This window comes from Molothrus ater (assembly GCF_012460135.2).
Source record: "Molothrus ater isolate BHLD 08-10-18 breed brown headed cowbird chromosome Z unlocalized genomic scaffold, BPBGC_Mater_1.1 matZ_random_MA35, whole genome shotgun sequence".
Classification (NCBI taxonomy): domain Eukaryota; kingdom Metazoa; phylum Chordata; class Aves; order Passeriformes; family Icteridae; genus Molothrus; species Molothrus ater.
The window spans coordinates 2,782,233-2,802,130 of NW_023416471.2; the positions used below are offsets into that span (position 1 = coordinate 2,782,233).

A 19,898-nucleotide genomic window follows, 5' to 3' on the forward strand; every position below is an offset into this window, starting at 1 on the left:
GTTGTCCAGAATGTAGGTATTTAAGAACACTTAGAGTCTATACTAGATCACTTTCACACTTCAGGAGGTCTGGATGATAGTCTCTTAGATGAATCCCATCTGATACAGAAAAGTCCCAACTGAAATATATGCTCTCATTATGATGACCTCATAGTAAAGTCAGCATTTTTAAATTATATTTCTCAACACAATGTCATCTATTTTAAGGCAAAGACCATATTGCTCCTGTGGTGGGCATGTAAGATGGTAGGAAAAATGATAAAAAGAAAGGTCATGGCAATAGCAGTTTGATGAAAAATGAATAATTTGATTATTTTCATGGTGTGGATCAATAATGCTTTGCATCTACTGAAACACATTGCCTGGAGGCACTTGGATAATCAATGGCATAAAACAGAGACTGTCTTTACCCAGGCTCACAGCCTCTCTTGATCTTTCTGGGGAGGACCCTTGACGCCTCTAATTTATGTCAAGTGCATATCAAAGAAATTCCAAAATGCCTGGCTCATAAAGAGTGTTTTAGTGGTACCCATTTGAAGTCTACTTACATATGTTCCTTATGTAACTGTGTTTAAGTACTTCCTTTCCAAATGCCTGGGAATTCTTAGAAAGGCATAAAAGCTACCTGGTATGAGCATAACAGTCAGTACCTCAGAAAAGGAAGCCTGGTTAGATGGGACAAATCTTCAAACCTTCTCTTCACTGCAAGCTGACAACAGTACAAAGAATTTTGGCCAACCGGGAGTGTAAATAAACCCTTCAGCACCACTCAGGAATTCTCTTTAATGATGTGCTGGACACTGACATTTTTAATTTAATAGAGCAGCCACTGGAAAAAATTAGTTCTGCATGATACTGGGGAGAGACAGTTGAGAACGCAATTTTGTTCAGTAATTTCTCTGTTCATTTGCAGTGGAAAAAGGGAGTTGGCATCTTCTAGCTGCCAAAAATCCCTTAAGTCAAGGATACTTACTTCATTCTGTCTGTGGAGCTATTCTTCCCATCAAAGCTTTGCAAACAAGAAAATAATTCCCAGTGGTAGTCCCGCTACTACACTGTTCATGGTAACAGTGTTTACGAATTTCTTAATATCTTTTATCTACCATACTTTGCATACTTGCAGATTCACATACACACTAGCAAGGCACACACAGTCAACAGTGCTTTTATATCTTCCCTGAAGCTTTCTTAAGTAATACTTTTTTTTTCCTTTTAGCAGTTGACTTTTTTTTAATACAAAAGGTGTTGTATACTGCTCTAAAAAACGAGAAAAGCATTTACCAGCAATTGAAGGAATACAGACTGTAGTACATGTCTATGAAAATGACATATAGTTTAACTTATGAGGCAGTAGAGCTTGTTTTCAACATCAAGATCATTGATTTTCTATAGCAGTTAAAGACAGGATAAAATTATTGCACTTATTAGATCCTTGTTGATTGTTCAACATTAGCTAAATTCACAAAATAAATACATGTGCAGAAGTGGTTAGATGATTCTGGGTCAGGTCTAATTCCCAAGGTCAAGTTACCCTTTAAACATTCTCTAAGTACATAATCTTAGCACAATCCATCAAAGAGATTCACACACTCTTTTTGTCTGTTGGCTCTTATAAAACACTAATGTTTAGGAGATTAAGTCGACTCAGCTTTGATAGACAGAGCAATTCTTCCAAAGTGCTCAACCTTCTTGCAAACTGGAAAATGCCTAAGGCTGGCTTTGCAAAATGCTATTTCTAATTTCACCACTGACCTGGACATTATTATTCCTTGCCATTTGAAATACTGTGTTTTGTCACTGTCTTCTATAGTGCACTGTGAAGGATGCAAGGTAATGGTTTGGAGCATGAAGTTTCTTAGACTAAAACCTGTTTTTCCATAGAGAGTATCCAATCAGAAATCCACAAGCCTGAGAGATGCTTATGATGGGCATCACAAGCCAGATGTTTTGTTAATGATGGCTGGAAAAGAAACAATCCCTGCAGGGTTATGTGAAGATTTAAGGTCAGAGACTCTGGACCTCCAATGATTTTTCCTTTAGCTATTCTGCTATGTTCCTGGGACTTGATCTCTCTTCTAAACAGAAACGTGATTTCTGAAGGCTATATACAGGGTAAAGTGGAGATGGACTGGCTTCAACTATTTTTCTTCTAATGATAAAGTGCTAAAACTTGTAGACATTCTTACTATTCTCTGAGTATAAAGCTACATAGTAAGAGACTCAGTCTGTTTTTCTCTTTTTATCATTATGATTTCCTTAAAATCTCTGTCCTTCTGTTTTTAAAACCATGATATACGATCAAGAGCACAGACATATAGAAAATTGCTATATCACTCTTGAAGTTACACTGAAGATTTTTTTTCCCTTTCTTTTTAAGAAACAAAGTAGTCTGTCACAGTTATAACATGACATGCCAACCACTTTCAGACAAAAGTATTCAAAACTGTCAGAGGGCAGATTTTATAAAAAACTTGTGAGCACCTCAGGCTGCGACTGTAACCTACAGATGTATTTTGAAAATCTACATCAGCAAACATTTATAATGCTCCTTCTAGCCCTCTGTGTGACTTTTGAGCTGTCTATGTGAACACAGCACACCAGAACAGTTGCTCGAGTAGTGAATACTGAACATTTTTGTTCAGAAAAACATAAATCCTGCTGCCTCCCTCACACACACAGGAACACTATCACACTCAGAATGAGGCACCAGGTCAGGAAAAGGCTCCTTACCTGATCACATCTCATCAGTCCCAAGTACCGGAGGGATTTGCTGCGCTGAGCAATCTGGGTGGCTCCACGATCCGTGATCTCTTTGCACCATCCAACATCCACTGTCTCTATTGTCATGCTGTATCTCCCAATGGCTATCAGAGCTGGAAAGACATGAAAGGCATGAAATGAATAGCTCTGCAGATGGCAACCTCAGCTCCATGCACACACTGAATAATGCTGAAATTGAGTTTTGAGAAGCAGTTCTCATGTACTTTGTAAATGATATTATATTTCATAATTCTCAACAATGTAAAAGCTGTCTCTTCAAATTGGAAGTACATACAGGTGCAAACACACACCAACACACACATAAACATATTTTCCTATATATTTTCTACCAATCAAAATAAATAGACCAATTAACAGACATAATCTATAAGAATTCTTTTAATTACTTTTTCCAGAAGAAGCAAGAATCAATTAATAAAATTGAAATAAATGCAAAATAAAAAAAAATCCTATCTCACTTTTCAGAGAAAATAACTGACTTTATACTACTAATATTTTTTTTTTTCAGAAAAATAATACTACTAAGACAGGACTGAGATTAACAGGACATTTTGTGAGTCAGTAAGACATAGTTTTATAAAACCCTGCAGGAAATCTCATGCCATACATTCTATAGTTGTATTCTAAAATTCAAATTTTTCTCGTTGTTCATTTTGGTGCTGTAAGAACGATGGTGTGTCTCACTGTCACTTTTTCTTCACAAACAGTTTTCCAGTAAAAAATAAAGAAAGAGTTAAAAAAGTCATAAGGAATTAAAAGAAAAATTTGAACCTTTATTAAAGGAAAAGAAAGAGGATCTGGAAGTTCTGAATGGGCTGAAAAAAGGTATGTAGGAGAAAATGACAAGAGATCTGAACCGGCTGGGAAGGTTTTGTCATGACATGACAATGACACAAAAGATAAAAATCACTGGCACCCTGGTCGCCATGGACTGTAGCACTTTTCAGACATATGGACTCAAGAAGTCAAGCTGGGATTTATTAACAAAAATTTTAGCAGCTAAAATCTCAGTCTAAGAAAAAAGGCCAAGGTTTCTGGTGTAGAAGTCAGCCACCTGTATATAATCAAGGGGTAAGATGTTCACACAGTTTTTAACCCAAGTTATAAGGCAGCTGTTGAAAAGGAAGATGAAGGAGTGACTTATTCCAAGTAATGTGTATATCTTTAAAGAGTTGATTTTTCAGCAGCTATGGGGCGGTTCTGTTCATGCTACATTCTCAAATTAGGAAGAAAAAAAAAGAGGAATTTCAGGGGAAGAAAAAAAACAAGGGGAATTTCAAAGAGCTGGTAGCTCTTGATATACAAGATATAGATTTTAGCTAATCAGCATGTAAATGAGATCTAGAAGAAGAGAAAAACCCACCTCACTTTCCAGTGGTTCTGCAAAGAACTGCATTGCTGGTGTACAGCAGTGAGGGTATTTGGATTATTTATAAATATCTAGGTCGACTTGATTAGCAAACAAAATGAGCCAAAAGATGCCAGAAACATTATTAGAAGCTGTGGAAGGAGAAGTAATACATAATTTCTTTCTTTCAGCAGTTTTCCAAAATATTAACTGAATTTTGTTACTGACATATTGTATGTATGGTAAAAGCACCTATGTAGTTTCTTTACAGTTTCACTGATATTTGTAGGACAATACCAATTTCCTGGTCTCTTTCCCGCACATTTCTTGAAAAGAAGTCCTAATTTTTCAAACTATAAATACGTATATAGCAGAAAATAAACTTTGTACTTTTTTTTAGACACCTTTTAAAATATCACTATAATAAAAAGTAGGGATAGTTAGAAACTTTCTGAATACATTTTTCAATAGGAAAAACTATAGTAATTATAGATCATTGTACCTCCACACAAAATGTTATAGACTTGAAGTAGGGCAAAAATACTGAAAGCCTTCCACTACATTAGAATAATCTAAGTTCATTTGAAATTTTGCCACTGTTTGTAAAGTTACAACCATATTTTGATATTTTCAGTGCTTCATGTAAAACTGACAAAGAGAAGAAAATAAACAGAGAATACTTTCATGAAAGTGACACTAAAGACCATTAGAACACACTGGCAAAATCTGTCCCCAGATTACCAGACATCTCTCTGGAAAACCAAACATTTTGACAAGAGTGTTATACTGAAGTTATATGTTATACTGAAGTCATATACTACTACAGTTCATCTATCAAACACAGAAGCGATGCCATTTGAAAACTCCAGTGACCATATTTTCTGGAAATTTCCATGTGTGGAACTGCACCCTTAGAAGACCATTCTGGGTCACAGAAAAGACACACTATGGAGTTTCTATCAGCATTCAGCGGTGGGAGATAAAGAAGGGCCATGAGAACCAGTGAAAATGTAACAATACTTTTCCAGAACACTTTGCTCACATGAAAAATGTGGCCAGGGATTTTCTAAACTGGGGCTTATGCCTCTGTACTCTTGTAAGTTCATCTGATCAGTCTTGTAGCTCACAGAACATAACATCCATAACATCCTGTGGCAAGGAATCCTGCAGTTCAGGATTCTTTCCTCTTTGAAAAATCACCTTCCCTTGTGGGAAATGCTTCTTGGAAATCCCAACAGACCGTATCAACTGGGTCTTCTTTATTGCTTCCTGACTTCTCCAAAGTACTGAAGTACAACCTCTCTTAGCAGCTGTATCAACTCTTCCTGGATACACTGCATTTATTCACATGTTCACTAACTGCATTCCATATAATAATTAACTCACCTTATACAGACAATAGATTTATCAGTTAATATTTTTCTAATCTTCCCTGAAACATTTTTTAAATACTTCTTCAAGGCAGTCCTGTGGAATCAGGCAGGCTTACATGAAAGATTACACAGTGCAGCAAGGAGCTTGGCTATTTCATCCTCAAGTTCTTTTACTGAGTACACACATGTCTCTTGCTTGTATGAGCAAAACATTTTAAGCCACAAGTTTCAGCTAAGAAATGTTTGCATTGCTCAACAGCTTTTCTTCCTCTGTGCACTGGCTCACAATAATCAGAATACAATGCTATTATTCAAAAGCTTGGCAGTAATTTAATGAGGAAACATGCAGCAAAACCCTTACAAAACTAAGTTTGAATTCTGTGACTTGAGAAGTTGTAGCACAATCAGCAGTGAATAGCCAAAAGTGTGTTTGAACACTAATGACAGCCAGGCTTAAAAACATGGTCAGCGATCAAAGGGAAGAACCTGACATGCTGAAATTAAGCAGAGAAGGATACACAAAAATACCCCGAGTAGTTTGAAGATGTTGGCTTTGACATATGAACTTCTCTTTTTTTTTGAATATTTAACAAGGCATCCAATTATTTTTCTCCTTTTTATAGTCCCATTTATTTTGGCAAAAGCAACATACCATATTTCTTTTTCCAGTGCTAGGTTTGTGGAATGGAAATCAACTGATGTACAGCCCCTACTCTGTAAAAGATAAAGTATAATGTCTCCAACTGGAATTGGAAAATCATCCCTACACCTTGAGCTGTATTAAGCAAAACTGTTTTGTTTGGTTATAATGGTACTTGGCTATTGAAGTTGAAAGGACCAGGTTTGTAGAAAACGGAAACATCTTCTGGATGATCAGCTGGAATAGTTGACAAAACCAGACACATTTCATCCATAGTGCACTACCACTAAGAGCAAATTGTAATTTAACCTCACTTTATTTTAAACTGATTAAATTAAACTGACACATATAAATGCATCTGCTGCTACAGACAGAAATGTCCATCAGAGGGAAGGTCTATGTTCAGCTGTGAACCCAGCGGCTGCTATGTGGGTGTTAGCTTCAAGTTTAAGGTTGCTATAACAGAAAAATAAAAATATCTTTGCTATAAGCAACTGATAATTGGCCTAGTCTTAATTTAATTTGAAGTAATTTTTATGTCTGGAAACAAATACCCCAGGTTTTGCACAATATTACCAAATACAACCGTTTGGAAATCTGGTGTATTGAACACAATTATGTCCAATTAAAAATATTTTTTAATGACATGCATCTACTACACTGTAGAGTGCTTCCTTAATCAATAAGTCTGATTTCAATTTAACTGAAAATAAAACTCTGTAAGGCTTAACTGTCTTTCTGTTTTCTTCCTGTAATTACCTAAAATGCAAACGTACAAGGCACTGCATTTGGTCAGCCTTCAGTGAAGCCTGGACAAAAAAGCTTTTAAAAATTAATTATGATTGATATCACCCATACACCAGGGCACTACAGACACATATGAATTCATGCAAAAATAATTTTTGCATTTCTTTCTTTCTTTCTTTCATTAATGTCAAAAGCACTTAAATGTGCAAGAATTGGAATTCAAAATTTCCAATCTCTTTAGGGGTTTAGACAGAGTAGAAATCAATCAGTCAGCCAAGGATTACCAAGAAGAAGTCTTCTTACAGAACTTTCCATTATATTTTTATTTTTATATGTATACATTACGTAATATACATATATAATGAATATTTATCTATTAATACCTATATAAAACATAAATTATACAAAAGAACATACTGTATAATCTTTTAATTTATTTTAGAGCCAAAAGCTATTAGGGTGGCTTTGACAGTTATCTACTCACTCCTGGGGAGCCTAATTTTTAAAAAAAACATTAGAAATTTATGAGACTTAAAACTGCAATAAGAAGATGTAATAGAAATAAAATTAGCAAAGAAACCAATACATTCAGGTGTTAAAAATATGGTGTAGCAGATCAGCTTAGTGGATTTGGAAAAAATCTTCTGCTGTTGTTGGTGCTACAGAGTTATTCTCATTTACCCGAGTTATTTAAAAAATGAATGGACAAAGCTCTGGAGAGAGAAGAAAATATTCTACAAGATAGACCAAAAATAGGCAACCTAAAAAGTATTTTCTATCTTTTATTTATCTTGCTCTATTGAATTAGAAACAAAAGAGAAAAATGAAAAATCATCCAGGTAAATTATAAACATCTGAATGCACTGAAGTTTTAACAGTCACCAAAATTATTTTGGTATTTCATTTAAAGTGATTTGTGGAAAAGAACTTTAAAATTAGCATGCAATTAGATACAAACACTTGCAATTTGTAAAATACTGTTGAATATAGACAATACACTGCCATCTGATTGTAATATACTATTTTATTTACAAATAGAAACCTGAAGTTATATATATTAATAACACTCCCTCCAGTATGGCTTAAATATTGCTTATATATAGAAAAGGCTTTTCTTTACAGATGCTTGCCTATAAAAACTTACATTAGGGCAACAGAATTTTATTCTCCAGAACAAATCTTGATGCCATGAGAAAAAGCTCCATCATTTTGCTCACAATGCTTACTGCAGGTTTAATCCCTGCACTGATGAGGCTGGTGGTTGTCTGCCATGCAAATTACTAAATCCTGCAGTTTAGCTAATCTGCTATGTGCAGAAAGGCAGTACATGCCAATTTCCATTTCCATGTGTCAAAAGGTGTTTAGCTGCTGCACCCATGCACAGCAGTGGAAGAAATCACTGACTGCTTTGCTACCTTGCTCATCCAGCAGAGGAATCATAGCTCATAATTCATATTGCTTATGCCTCAAATGAAAGACTCACTGAGTGATACAACTTTTTATGCAATTCATTTATTTCTGTTTTGAAATTGTAGGAGTATTTTGATGATTAAATGAATGTTTGTTAATCATATCCTGACATAAATCATGCATCAAGCACCGTAGTTCATCTTGTAGCAAATAAAGGCTACCATGGATGTATCAGTGCAAAACTCCAGTTGGTGCTGGTTTCCTGGTAAAAACTCTAATTCTGCCTAGGCTTTCGGACATCCAGCTGACAGGTATTATGACATTGTTTTTAATTCCTTTATAGTCAAGACCTTTCATAACAGCTACTTTTCAGTGCCACCAGGAAATAGCAAAGCAAGACAGACAGAATCTGTACAAAAACTGGCCTTCTACCAGGAATCTCAGCCAATTCCATTTACAGTCATGCACTTAAGTACATTCCTGGTTTTCATTGCAGTTCCCTTGAAATTAAAGTAAAAACATAGACAGAGAACATAGCTCTGAACTTCACTGTTCTCATAATCGAATGTCAATCTTTATTCCCAACTAAATTTCCATACAGTACATCCATGTAATAGACATATAGGGGATAAAGCAAATCCTTTCCCTATGGTACAGAAGAAATGCAAAAGGGAGATTGGTCACTGGTTATTTAAAAAACATTTTATACGACTGGTATTTTAATATTTATAGCAAGTGCTCACAAAACATTGTGCCCAGAAACCTACGTGAACAAATAAATACTTCATCTTTTGTAAATCCTAGAGATACTTAGAAACAAAGTTGCCCAACCTCACAAGTTTTCCCAGTGGAATGCTGTATCATTTCAGCATGGCCAACCTGCATTTTAACATGGTGTATTTCATTTTTTCCCTACTGTCTTCTTCTGCCTCAGGCTGCTTGAGGTCTCCTGTGATAATTTTACTGTTGAACCTTTGTGCATAAGTTGCTTGGGCAACATTTCTTGAGAATGAAGGATGAGACTGCAACAAAATGCAGAAAGATAGAATGGCATGACCACAACAGGAAACCAATCTAACCAGAGGCCTCAAGGAAATGAAAAGGAGACAGACTGTACTCCTTGAGCAACCCTTTTTTTCTCTAAGAGTTTAGAAAATCTGGTTAAATCTCTTCTCTCTGAAATAATATTTTAACCTTAATTTGGGAGTATGGTGGAAAACCACTCAAGTAGTGATACTACTGTAAGTTAAAAAAAAAGAAGCTGTTTGGAAACAGTAACACATAAATTTATGTATTTCTGGTTTAGGTTTTGAAAATAAAATTTCATTGTTTAACGTATTTGCTACCTAAAGAACCATAAGGAAAATGCCTGGAGGAAGAAAGTCCCAAGGACTGGAAAGACCTCATGTGGGAGGAAAGATGACAGAGTCACCTCTCATGCAGAAAAAGTATTTTACTTTATATTTTTTATATAAAATACATTTAATACAGGTAAATACTTTTTCCTTCAGAGTCACAAAAATAAATGGTATAGAGTTACTTGGCTATGATCTGGTTGTGGTAACCATAGTTACCATTAAGTTGGTACAGTATACATTGCTGTACTCAATAAGAACTTAATTAACTGATACAAAGAAAATCACTAACTAACCAACTTACCAACTTTCCTCCTACAGATAAAACTCTATGAAACACATGGCACTTAGAGGGCTATGACTTCCCAAGTAAAATTTATCCTATTGCTTGATTTACTTCTTCATCTTGGCTATTTAATACAACTAAAGGTATGTACAAATCAAAAACATTTACAGGTATAAAGCTTACTACTTTGTAGTAAATTGTTGCCCTACAATGTAAGCAAAGCTTTGCCCTAAACTAGAAATTAAATTGAAAATACAGAAAAGAATGATCTTTCAAAATTTTCTTAAATGTTACAACTATTAAGTACGTGTTTCCCCGAAAGTCCATACTAAGAACAAAGCTAACCTATGGATAGAAAATGGTTTGTTGTGTTTTATAAAGGTCTCTCAAAAAAAAATCCAACATTGACAACAATGATTTAATCATAAGTATATCTGCAGTCTAAATTAAATCTATTAATCCAAACATAAGCTCTGTGACTTTTCAGCCATTTCAGTATCTTTTACTCAATGCATACCAACAGCAAAAAACAAATCAAAACAAAGCATCCCCCCCTCCCAAATCTTCAAAACAAGGATGCAAAAAGACCTTGGTACTACAAATTGAAAGGCATGCAGCATATTTACTTCTGTTCTGACTGCAGACACCTTATAAAAATATTTAAAAATAACCATTTCAGAAGTGGATTGCAAAAGTGGTTGGAGTTGTTGATTTTAACCCCTAGGTTTTAAGCTAAAATAGCCCCTATGGACCAATTTTCACTTTCCTGGGGACACTAAAATATAACTCATTTTCTTTGCGTTATTTTATACTGAAGTAATTTCCATCATTGTCACATAAATAGTCTGAATATCAATGGAAGGCAGTAAGCCTCACTTCAATCCCCAAGAAAATCATGGCACCAATTTTCCTGGAAGCCACATCTTAAGGACAGAAAGACGACTGTGAACAGGCAGCACTGATGTAGCAAGTGCAAACCAAGCCTTGTCAATCTGATTGCCTTTCTGTCATGAGACTACTGGCTCTGTGGACAGGGATATGTAAATTTCTTTTTTTTGCATCAGGAGACTATTGAGAAGAGGTGCTATGGACTCTTAAAATTACTTCTTCCAGTCTACAGACAAAAACTTTTTTTTTTGGTCACATTAACAAAGACACCAAAAATTAACTGAATCCTTTTAATAAGGAACAAGAAAATTTAAATACAGTCTTTTCAAAACAAATAATGTGGCTTGGGCTTATTTAAACAACACATACCTAACCTCTGAGAGCTGTAACTCCATGCTGCTGTTGTATGCAGAAGCTTAGTGGCATTCAGATACAATAGCCACTATTGAAGAACAACAAAAAGCGAGATCTGTAAACCTGAACGATCTGAGGTACCTGCAATGCATTAACCTAGAGAGATAGGAAAGAAACAACCTCTTTTGAAGTTCTGAATTGTTTGGATAACTGGTGTATACAGTGCTCCCAAAGTTCTGTGAACTGCTCTAAAAAGCCATTCCTTAGAGTACTCCAGGAACTATAGATAGTCACAGAAAGTAGAACATCAAATAGGGAGTGATCACTTAATGTTTTATTGGAACAGTTTAAGATCATAAACTGGCAGAAGCTAGAAAAATAACTTTGTAACACTTAATAAAAATAGATTAATGATATAGAATTTTCAGCTATTAGACAATAGTATGCACATTGCACATATGTAATATGTACACCTACATAATTCAAAATATTACAATCACTTATTAACAGACTATTCTAGTGAATGAATTAAGTTTGTCAACTCCAAATTTCACAGAAGAAATAAAAATCCAGGATGTAGAAATGCTGGTTGTCAAAAAAAGAAGAATTTTACTTTAGCTCTTAGTCACATGGGATTGTAAGAGAGGGGGCAGAGAGTAAAGATGCTTTCCCAGAGAGGGAATTTAACGGTTTAGACTGTTCAATTGTGAGATCAGGCAAGATTAGAGCGCGCCTCTTTGGAGAATGACAGAAGGTAATCCTAAATGATGTGGGAACACACCCTTTTGTACATTTAGCTTTGTATTTCTCTCCTAAGGAATCTAGCTACTGTATTCTTCTGATTAATAAATTATGACTTTGAAAAGCCTGCTCGATGGTCTGCAAATACTTGCTGAGACAAAGGATGACATCTGTGACAGAGGTCTGTACTCATTCTGCCAAAGACTGAAAATGTTGAAAACACAGCTCCTAAGCTCAAGAACAACAGAATTATGCATTTTGCCTTTTTAAAGTGGAGTCATAAATTCATCAACTTGAAAGGGTACACATCAAAAAGATTAAAAGACTGAAGGATGAAGAACATCTAATTAATGCATGACAGCATGTTACTTCTGTCACGCACTAAAGAATTTCACACTGTTTGATGGTAGAACAATAACTACTTAAATCATGATTCAGTGTAACAACTCCTAATTTTTGATAAGCTTAGCAGCAAGTGGAGTACAATAGATACAATTTTTGTACATAAAATTGAATCAAATTGAGACAAAAGAGCCAAATAAATACTTACTAGAAGATAAAACTGTTTACAAAAATAGAATTTTATGTACACAATCTGAAAGTGGAAGAAAATGGCTATTGAAAGTTTAGAATTTCATTGTATAAGTCCTGATGTATATCTGTTCTGTACCTAACAAGAGGTTAGATATTTGACTGCTCACCAGAACACACAAAAAGTAAAAGGCAATACTTTCACAAAATGTAACAGGCAATGCACCCAAATAAACCACAGAGCAAGAGGTGTTACACCAGATAGGCTGTTCATGTATTTCAATGACCATGCAGTACTTTTTAACTCCCAGAAAAAAACCCCAATGCCATTTAAGATATTGATGTCGTATTTACTGTTCTTTACTTTAAGAGTGCAGATTATTATTCATAAGAATCATATCATATCAATTTAAAAAATGAAACAAAAAAGATTCATACACATATACATGTAGACATATTTGTATAGTCCACATAAATACATGAATATTTGATAAGAGAGAATATTACCATCTTTATTAAAACTCTTTATAGCTCTGGAATATTATTCTCTGGCACATTATGTTTCCCCTTTAACTATGTGTCTTTTTTTTTCTAAACAAATTATAATAATAAAAATGTTTTCATTGAACATAGTAGAATGCTTTCCATGTGCACATCTGCAACATTTTGGCTGTGTAGTGAACTGCTAGAAATGTGAACAAACAAACCAATGCAAACACTCAATGTATCAGATAAAGCATCACATATGCTGATTGTCAAATTTCTCTGCAAAAGACCTGTATATTTAATACCAGTCCAACAGCTACGTCCCACATTGTCGAGGACCACAGTTTGAAAGCTATTATTTCTAAGAGAGGTCCATAAAGAGAAGGAAGAAATTATTCAACTTGAGATGGCAGTAAGAAAGTCAAAATTAGTCTATAGCATACTCAAGAAATGCTTAGGCTTCTATTAGAAAAGCAATCTGAAAAATAGCAGCAACAGTCAATATTACCTAGTGATGTGACTGATTAACTATTATGGCATTTCCATAGCATTAAAAAAGGATTCTGAAAAAAGAATATTCAGACAAAATAATCCATGTGCACCAGCCAAGCTGCTCTTTCAGCTGTTTCTTATTTTTAACATACTTTAAATTTGTTTAGAATGTCTTCATACACTAGTTTTGCCCTCTTTCATCAACAACCAATTGTTACCTATGTAACTAACACTAATATGACTGCTACATTTAGGAAGCTTCACTGAAGACGTAGAGCTAGTCAGGTATCACCTTGAATTCTGTGTTCAGTTTGGGCCCCTCACTACAAGAAGGACATTGAGGTGCTGGAGGGTGTCCAGAGAAGGGCACTGGAGGTGGGGAAGGGTCTGGAGCAGAAGTCTGATGGGGAGCAGCTGAGGGAGCTGGGGTGTTTATCCTGGAGAAAAGACAGCTCAAGGGAGGCTTTTCTGCTCCCTACAATTCCCTGAGAGGAGGCTGAAGGCCAGTGGGGATCAGCCTCTTCTCCCAAATAACAGAAACAGGATGAGTTAAAACAGCCTCAAGTTGACACAGGGGAAGTATAGATTTGATCCTGGGAAACTTTCTTCACCAAAAGCATTGTCAATTACTAGGAAAGGCTGCCCAGGGCAGTGGTGGAGTCACCATTCCTGGAGGTATATGCAAGACATGTAGATGTGGCTCTCTGGGACTTGGATTAGTGCTGGACTTGACAGTTTATGGTTGGCATAATGGTTGGAGTGGATGATCTTGAAGGTTTTTCCCAACCTAAACAATTCTGTGATTCAAAAGATAGAGCATATGGACAGCTAGAGCTCTGGGACAATATAGTTCTTCCAGGAACAATTTTGAAGACACTTACCAGCCAAGGCAATTAGTTTAAGAGTAAGGCATACAGTTCAAGTAAAATGGTAATAATGTTTCTGTTTCCACTGTTTAAAGGAGAAAACCTAGTTGAGCCGGAGCAGGTATGAAGCTAGGACACAGCCAGGATGAAATGAGCACAGGCAGTGATAGCATTTATTTTACAACCTTAAGCTTGTGCAGACTTCTTATCTAATTATGCCTGAGTACATTCGTGGATAAGTGTTTAAGGCAGCTCTGGGAATAGCATTTGCTGTTAAAGGCTTTGCAGTGATCAGCAGAAGTGCAAACACTGTATTTTGTCAAGGAGAAATGAATCTTCACAGGCAGAAAAGGCTGGACACCCATGGAAGAAGGCATGAAGATGGCTAATGCAAGGTCCATGTTACCCTTCCAGAAGTGCAGCTTTCCCTAGTGTCCCAAATACCAAAGATATTTGCCAGAGTAGAGTTTAAGCTATTGCCAAGATGTTAACTCTATGTGATTTTTAAAGCAAAATAAAATAAAGTAAGAATTAAAACACATGCTTTTATAAATAATCTATAGGTTTTTATTTTATTTCACTGAAGCCTGGAATTGATATAATTTTTCTTAAAATTGCTGAGTTAAAGTATATTACTGAAAGTAACTTTAGAGATGTAATAGGTATCCAAAAGGGACAGACAATAAGGTTTGATGCAGTGGCTGACAGACTGCTTTGACTGTTTCCTATTGTAGCAATTGTTGCTTAGGTCTTAGATCACAGCATGAAGTTACACACAGCATGTGCTGCAACAAATCTATACAATCAGGGAAGGACAAACTGCCAGCCTCAATTCTGCATTTTCCTGGTTTTGTCAGCATGTATCAATTCACAGCTCAACATAAATTAACTTTAACACAAGATTCTGTGTCTGTTAAGATAACATTTAATACATTCCAACGCAGTTATATTGTTCTGCTTTGGAAAACACAGTCAGAGAAAAGTGATGTAACTTGCCATTAATTTCATTATGACTAATGCAACTGAGGTTGTTCATATAAATCAATACAACTGGATGCTGAGAGTGAGCACAGCTGACAAGGAGAAATGAAAATAATTTAAAAAGGTTCCATACAGTGAATCATCAAAGTTGGCTTTAAAAATAACAAGTGAACTACTTTCAGAAAACTTGTTTTGAAGATCCTCTTTATTTAATATCTAAATTAAGTTGTGTTTAGTCCTCTATGACAGCTAAAGCTGAGTTTTGATGAGAAAAACCATAAATTATCTATAATTCCTTAAAGAGTAAGGTGTCAAATATTGACACCTATAGTGCATCTCCAAGATGTTTGTAGTTGAATGGTTACACAATCTCTCTAGAACAATAACAGTTCCAGCATTAATTAGCTGTCCTGTATAATGAATAGAATGAAAATTAATAAAATGAGCCAAGTGTATTCAGCTAAGGAACTCTTTAAACAATAATTAGCATGGTGAAATGCAAACAAAAAATGCTACTTCCTAAGGGCTTGAAAAATACTTGTTTTATTAAGTATTTCTCCAGGCATCTGATCCATTCCCTTAAAAATAAAGGCCACCTCGTGGGAACTCTACAGTAAAGCAGTCTAGTACAGTAGAACCTTTTCTCTCTAACAAAATCCAACTGGATCAGAAAATACAGCAGCGTTCATGCCAAATAGAGCATGTCTAATTATTAGTACTACAAATTAAGAAAATGCCAAATTTAAAATATAAATATGGTTTTGACAGAGTAAAAAATGCACAGCCATGCTAAAGTAACTGCTTATGCAAGTTGCTTAGTGGGCGTTAATTTTCCTTTTGGCTCCGTAAAATAAACACCTCAATAAACATGGAAATTTTTTCCCTTTTATATGGTTGTGTAAGAATGCAATAACTTACCTAATAATGTCATTCAGGACACTTTGAGCAAAAGAAAACTAGAAACTGAAATAATTAAGTAATAATGAAAATTTTAATGGGCTAGATAGAGAATTGGCATGCATACAGACCACATTACTTTAAAAGATAGGAAAAATTACCCAATTTTGAATCAGGCATTCACTTTTCCAAAAAGCAGAATACCTTAATACTGAAGAAGACACTGTTTGCTTGCAAATTGGGATATAACCAGTAGACCAAGTACAAGCTCAACCAAAGCTGTTTACTGGGAGCTACACAGTTCTATAATAAGGTCTATTTGTGTGTCAGCCATTTGTTTTCATTACAGTTTGTGCTTACATGGCAGCAAAAATTTTTTTTCAAAAAGTATTAAATTTTCTTTATGCCAGTCTAAAAACAGTATTAAATACATATTTGCCATAAATTATAAGCAATGTTTATGAGTATTTGTGTGAGGAAGAAGAAGGCCCCTGCTAAACTGTGGATCTGAATTACCTGTAATTGTACAAATGACACCACATGTGTTAATCTATATACACTTAATGATCTCATGCTTGCAAACTTAAATGAAAGTCATCTTACTAAGGCTAGTGACAATCACAAGCTAACACATTTTAAGTCAGACAACCACTGGAAGTTTCAGGTTCTGATACCTTTACTCATTAATAAAGCTTAAAACCAGCAGCCTAAAACAGTCTGATGAAAAATCTATTTGATCAACACTGGAGTATTTCAGAAAACCTTTAGTTTTGTCACAGAAAAGTCTTTTCCTTCAGCAGTGGTATCACTCAGATAAATGAATACTTTTTTTTTTTCTGTAAAAATAAAACAAAACGGTGCTTTATTTTCTGTAAAAACAATCTTTCTGGGAATGCTAACACAGTCTGTTCTACTATCAGGTAAAAAATTAAGCAAATTGTAGTTTATGAAAAGGATCCAAGCAGTCAAACACTATCCAAATGAAGATGGTATACATGGAATCTTGTTATAGAGTGGCAAACATTTATCTGTAGCACATCTGCAACAGTTTCAAAGTCTTTTCTTGATGTGTAAGCAGTCACACAGGCTGAAGAAACAAATTTGCTCCTTTCTGCCGGAAGAATAATTACTTTCAATATTATTTATACTTTTGAGCAGCATGAATTTTAGAATTTTATGAGGAAGAAAACATGGTGAATCATTTTCTGTTTCATAATCCAGAAGGCTAAGCAGTTGTGTTAGCAGAGTGGTGACCATGAAAGCAAAACTAACTGAACTATTACCAACTGAAATTTCCAGATACCTGATCTCAGCAGATACATTCACTCCTATTTGCCTTCTGACAGCTTTTACAGAGGCGTACTGCTTTACATTCCATTATAAATGACTTGGTGTACAGGAAACAGGGTGCCAGTCCTTGTTAAACAATGTGGATCACAAAATTCCAACTGCATCCATTAATAAAGGCAGTGTGGGAAATATGTTGGTGAGCTATTTTCAAACTTGTAACTAATTTCTATGCTCCTGAAACTCCACTATTACTATTTAGTTGAATTGTACACACACCAGGAATGAATGAGACAAAATCAATAGGTCAGTATGATGACATTTGAACTTAACATTCCATTTTTCCAAACTGCAAGACCTCTTCTTCAGTCTTCCAAAATTTAGTGCAAGCTAGGAAGAAAACACTTAACTGTCACTTAATAATTTTAGTGAAAGAAGCCCAAGCTTATGCATCTTCCTAGGTTTTTTGAAACTGAGTACTTTTCTGACTGATTATATGGGAGAATGATACTATCATGTACTATCAATGTATTTCATACTCCTTTAATGAAAACCTTTCATTAAATCTCAAGTCAGGAATTTAGTCCTAAATTCTAATTACAGATACATCACTAAGACATGGTCCCTTTTTGTAAAAGATTTAATTTACATGCAAACAAAATTGTTTTAAATAAATAATCACTCTCTGGGATGTCTATATAAATAAAGGAACCTTTTCTCCTATTCCCACCCAAAGAAGTTAAGAAAACCAAAAGATTTTGTTTTCTTACCAAAAATTATGCTAAAAGTTTTAAGAATGGTAGACAAATTAGAAGGAGACAAGTCATAACTGTCATAAACAGATGGCCTGTGTAAGGGTTGATAAACAGTACAAGAAGCAACAGATTGTGTTTTAATTCATCCAGTCATGTTCAAATATATATCTTGTTGTGTACATAATTAGATCTTGGTTGCCATTTTGGACTTGGTAAATGAGAAACGGAAATCTGAATTAAACTAGGCAAAATTTCCCTTTATCTTTCTAACAGCCATAAGCAACATCATAACACCTACAGAAAATAGTAGAGGCAAGATGATTGAGAGTTTCAATAGAATTACACTGTAAATCTGCTAAAAAATTGCCTAGAATGCAAAGTGAGGGGTTTTTTTGTTTTGTCTTGTTTTATTTTGATTTTTTTTTCTTTTCTAAATGCAGCAACAAATTTACCCAAAGTTCCATAATACTACTCAATTTATGACTGCATGACTTGGTTAAGAGAGAATGAACATAGATACGCTTTTCCTTATTATAATGCAGTAATTTTCAAATAGTTTTTGGTGGACTGTAGGAACACACAATATTTCTGAAGGCCTTCATGGAAGACTCAAATATGACATAAAGTAATCTAGAAATATTTGTAGAACATCCATATTTCCATTACAAAATTTGTACAGATCCACAAATCAAGGAAGGCTGAACACCACTAGTGTGAATTGCTACAGTAATGTATATTTTACATGGAGGTAGGTATATTTAAAATAAAAGTGAATATTGTCACATTTAAAGCAGCAAATACACAACATTATGCATTTTAAAATGCTTAATTTTACAAAAGCAGACATTCCTAAATGCACGTATGTATAAATGTACAAATGAAATCTGCATGGACATCTTCAAAAGATTATTAATGTGTCCAAAGAATCCTTTGCTTCATCACTTGGCTGAAAATTTCAAAAAAATTAAGAGAAAAACACACTCCCTGTCCCATGCCTTCCACAGACACTCACTCCTTTAAAAAAGATTTAACAGAAAGACAAAAATGTGAACTTTCCATTTACAAAGACAGACATTCAATGGTTCATTGGGAGATTAAAGTCCAGGATCCTGAGACACTGAATGAAATCATCAGTCTTTTCTAAAGACATACTGTAATATCTTTGTCTATTCTGGTTGTTGCAAGTTAGCTGTTGAACTAAAATTAACTTATAAGCCTGGACATGCTCAGAGAAATTAATCTGCAACAAATTCATACAAGATCTTACAGTAAAATCAACATCTTGAAGGAAGTTAAAAATTACCTAGAAATTAGAGCATGTTCTGGGGTATATATTGAAAAGTTTTGCAAAGAACCCAGTGGAGTAGCCAGCCAATTTATTCCGAATTTTACACCAGGTTAAGACATAGCTTTAAGAAGGATGCAATGCCTTAATAAACCCTCAGTTCAATAGATGTCAACACCAGTTAGCAGGGTGGAGACCAAAGCTAGGGAAAAAATGGAAACCTCCTCATCAAATGCAATTACTGCCTCTTTACTTTCATTTAATCATTTCAAAGCAGAAAACAACTGAAAAATGTTCATATACATTTGAATGCTTTACAAGAAAGTAATAGGTATCATCTGCTACAAAATCAACTGTCTTGGTGCTTCTTCTAAACTACTTGCATTTTCTGAAAA

At 34.9% G+C, this 19,898-nt stretch overlaps 1 protein-coding gene across 1 annotated transcript in view; it reads right to left on the reverse strand.

The window, feature by feature from the left end:
* FBXL17 (F-box and leucine rich repeat protein 17) overlaps positions 1-19,898 on the reverse strand; it is a 270,236-nt gene that overhangs the window by 12,213 nt on the left and 238,125 nt on the right. Inside the window, exon 8 of the mRNA XM_036403294.2 lies at positions 2,731-2,873. Within this exon, the coding sequence (XP_036259187.1) occupies positions 2,731-2,873 (143 nt within the window). The remainder of the gene's footprint in view (positions 1-2,730; positions 2,874-19,898) is intronic.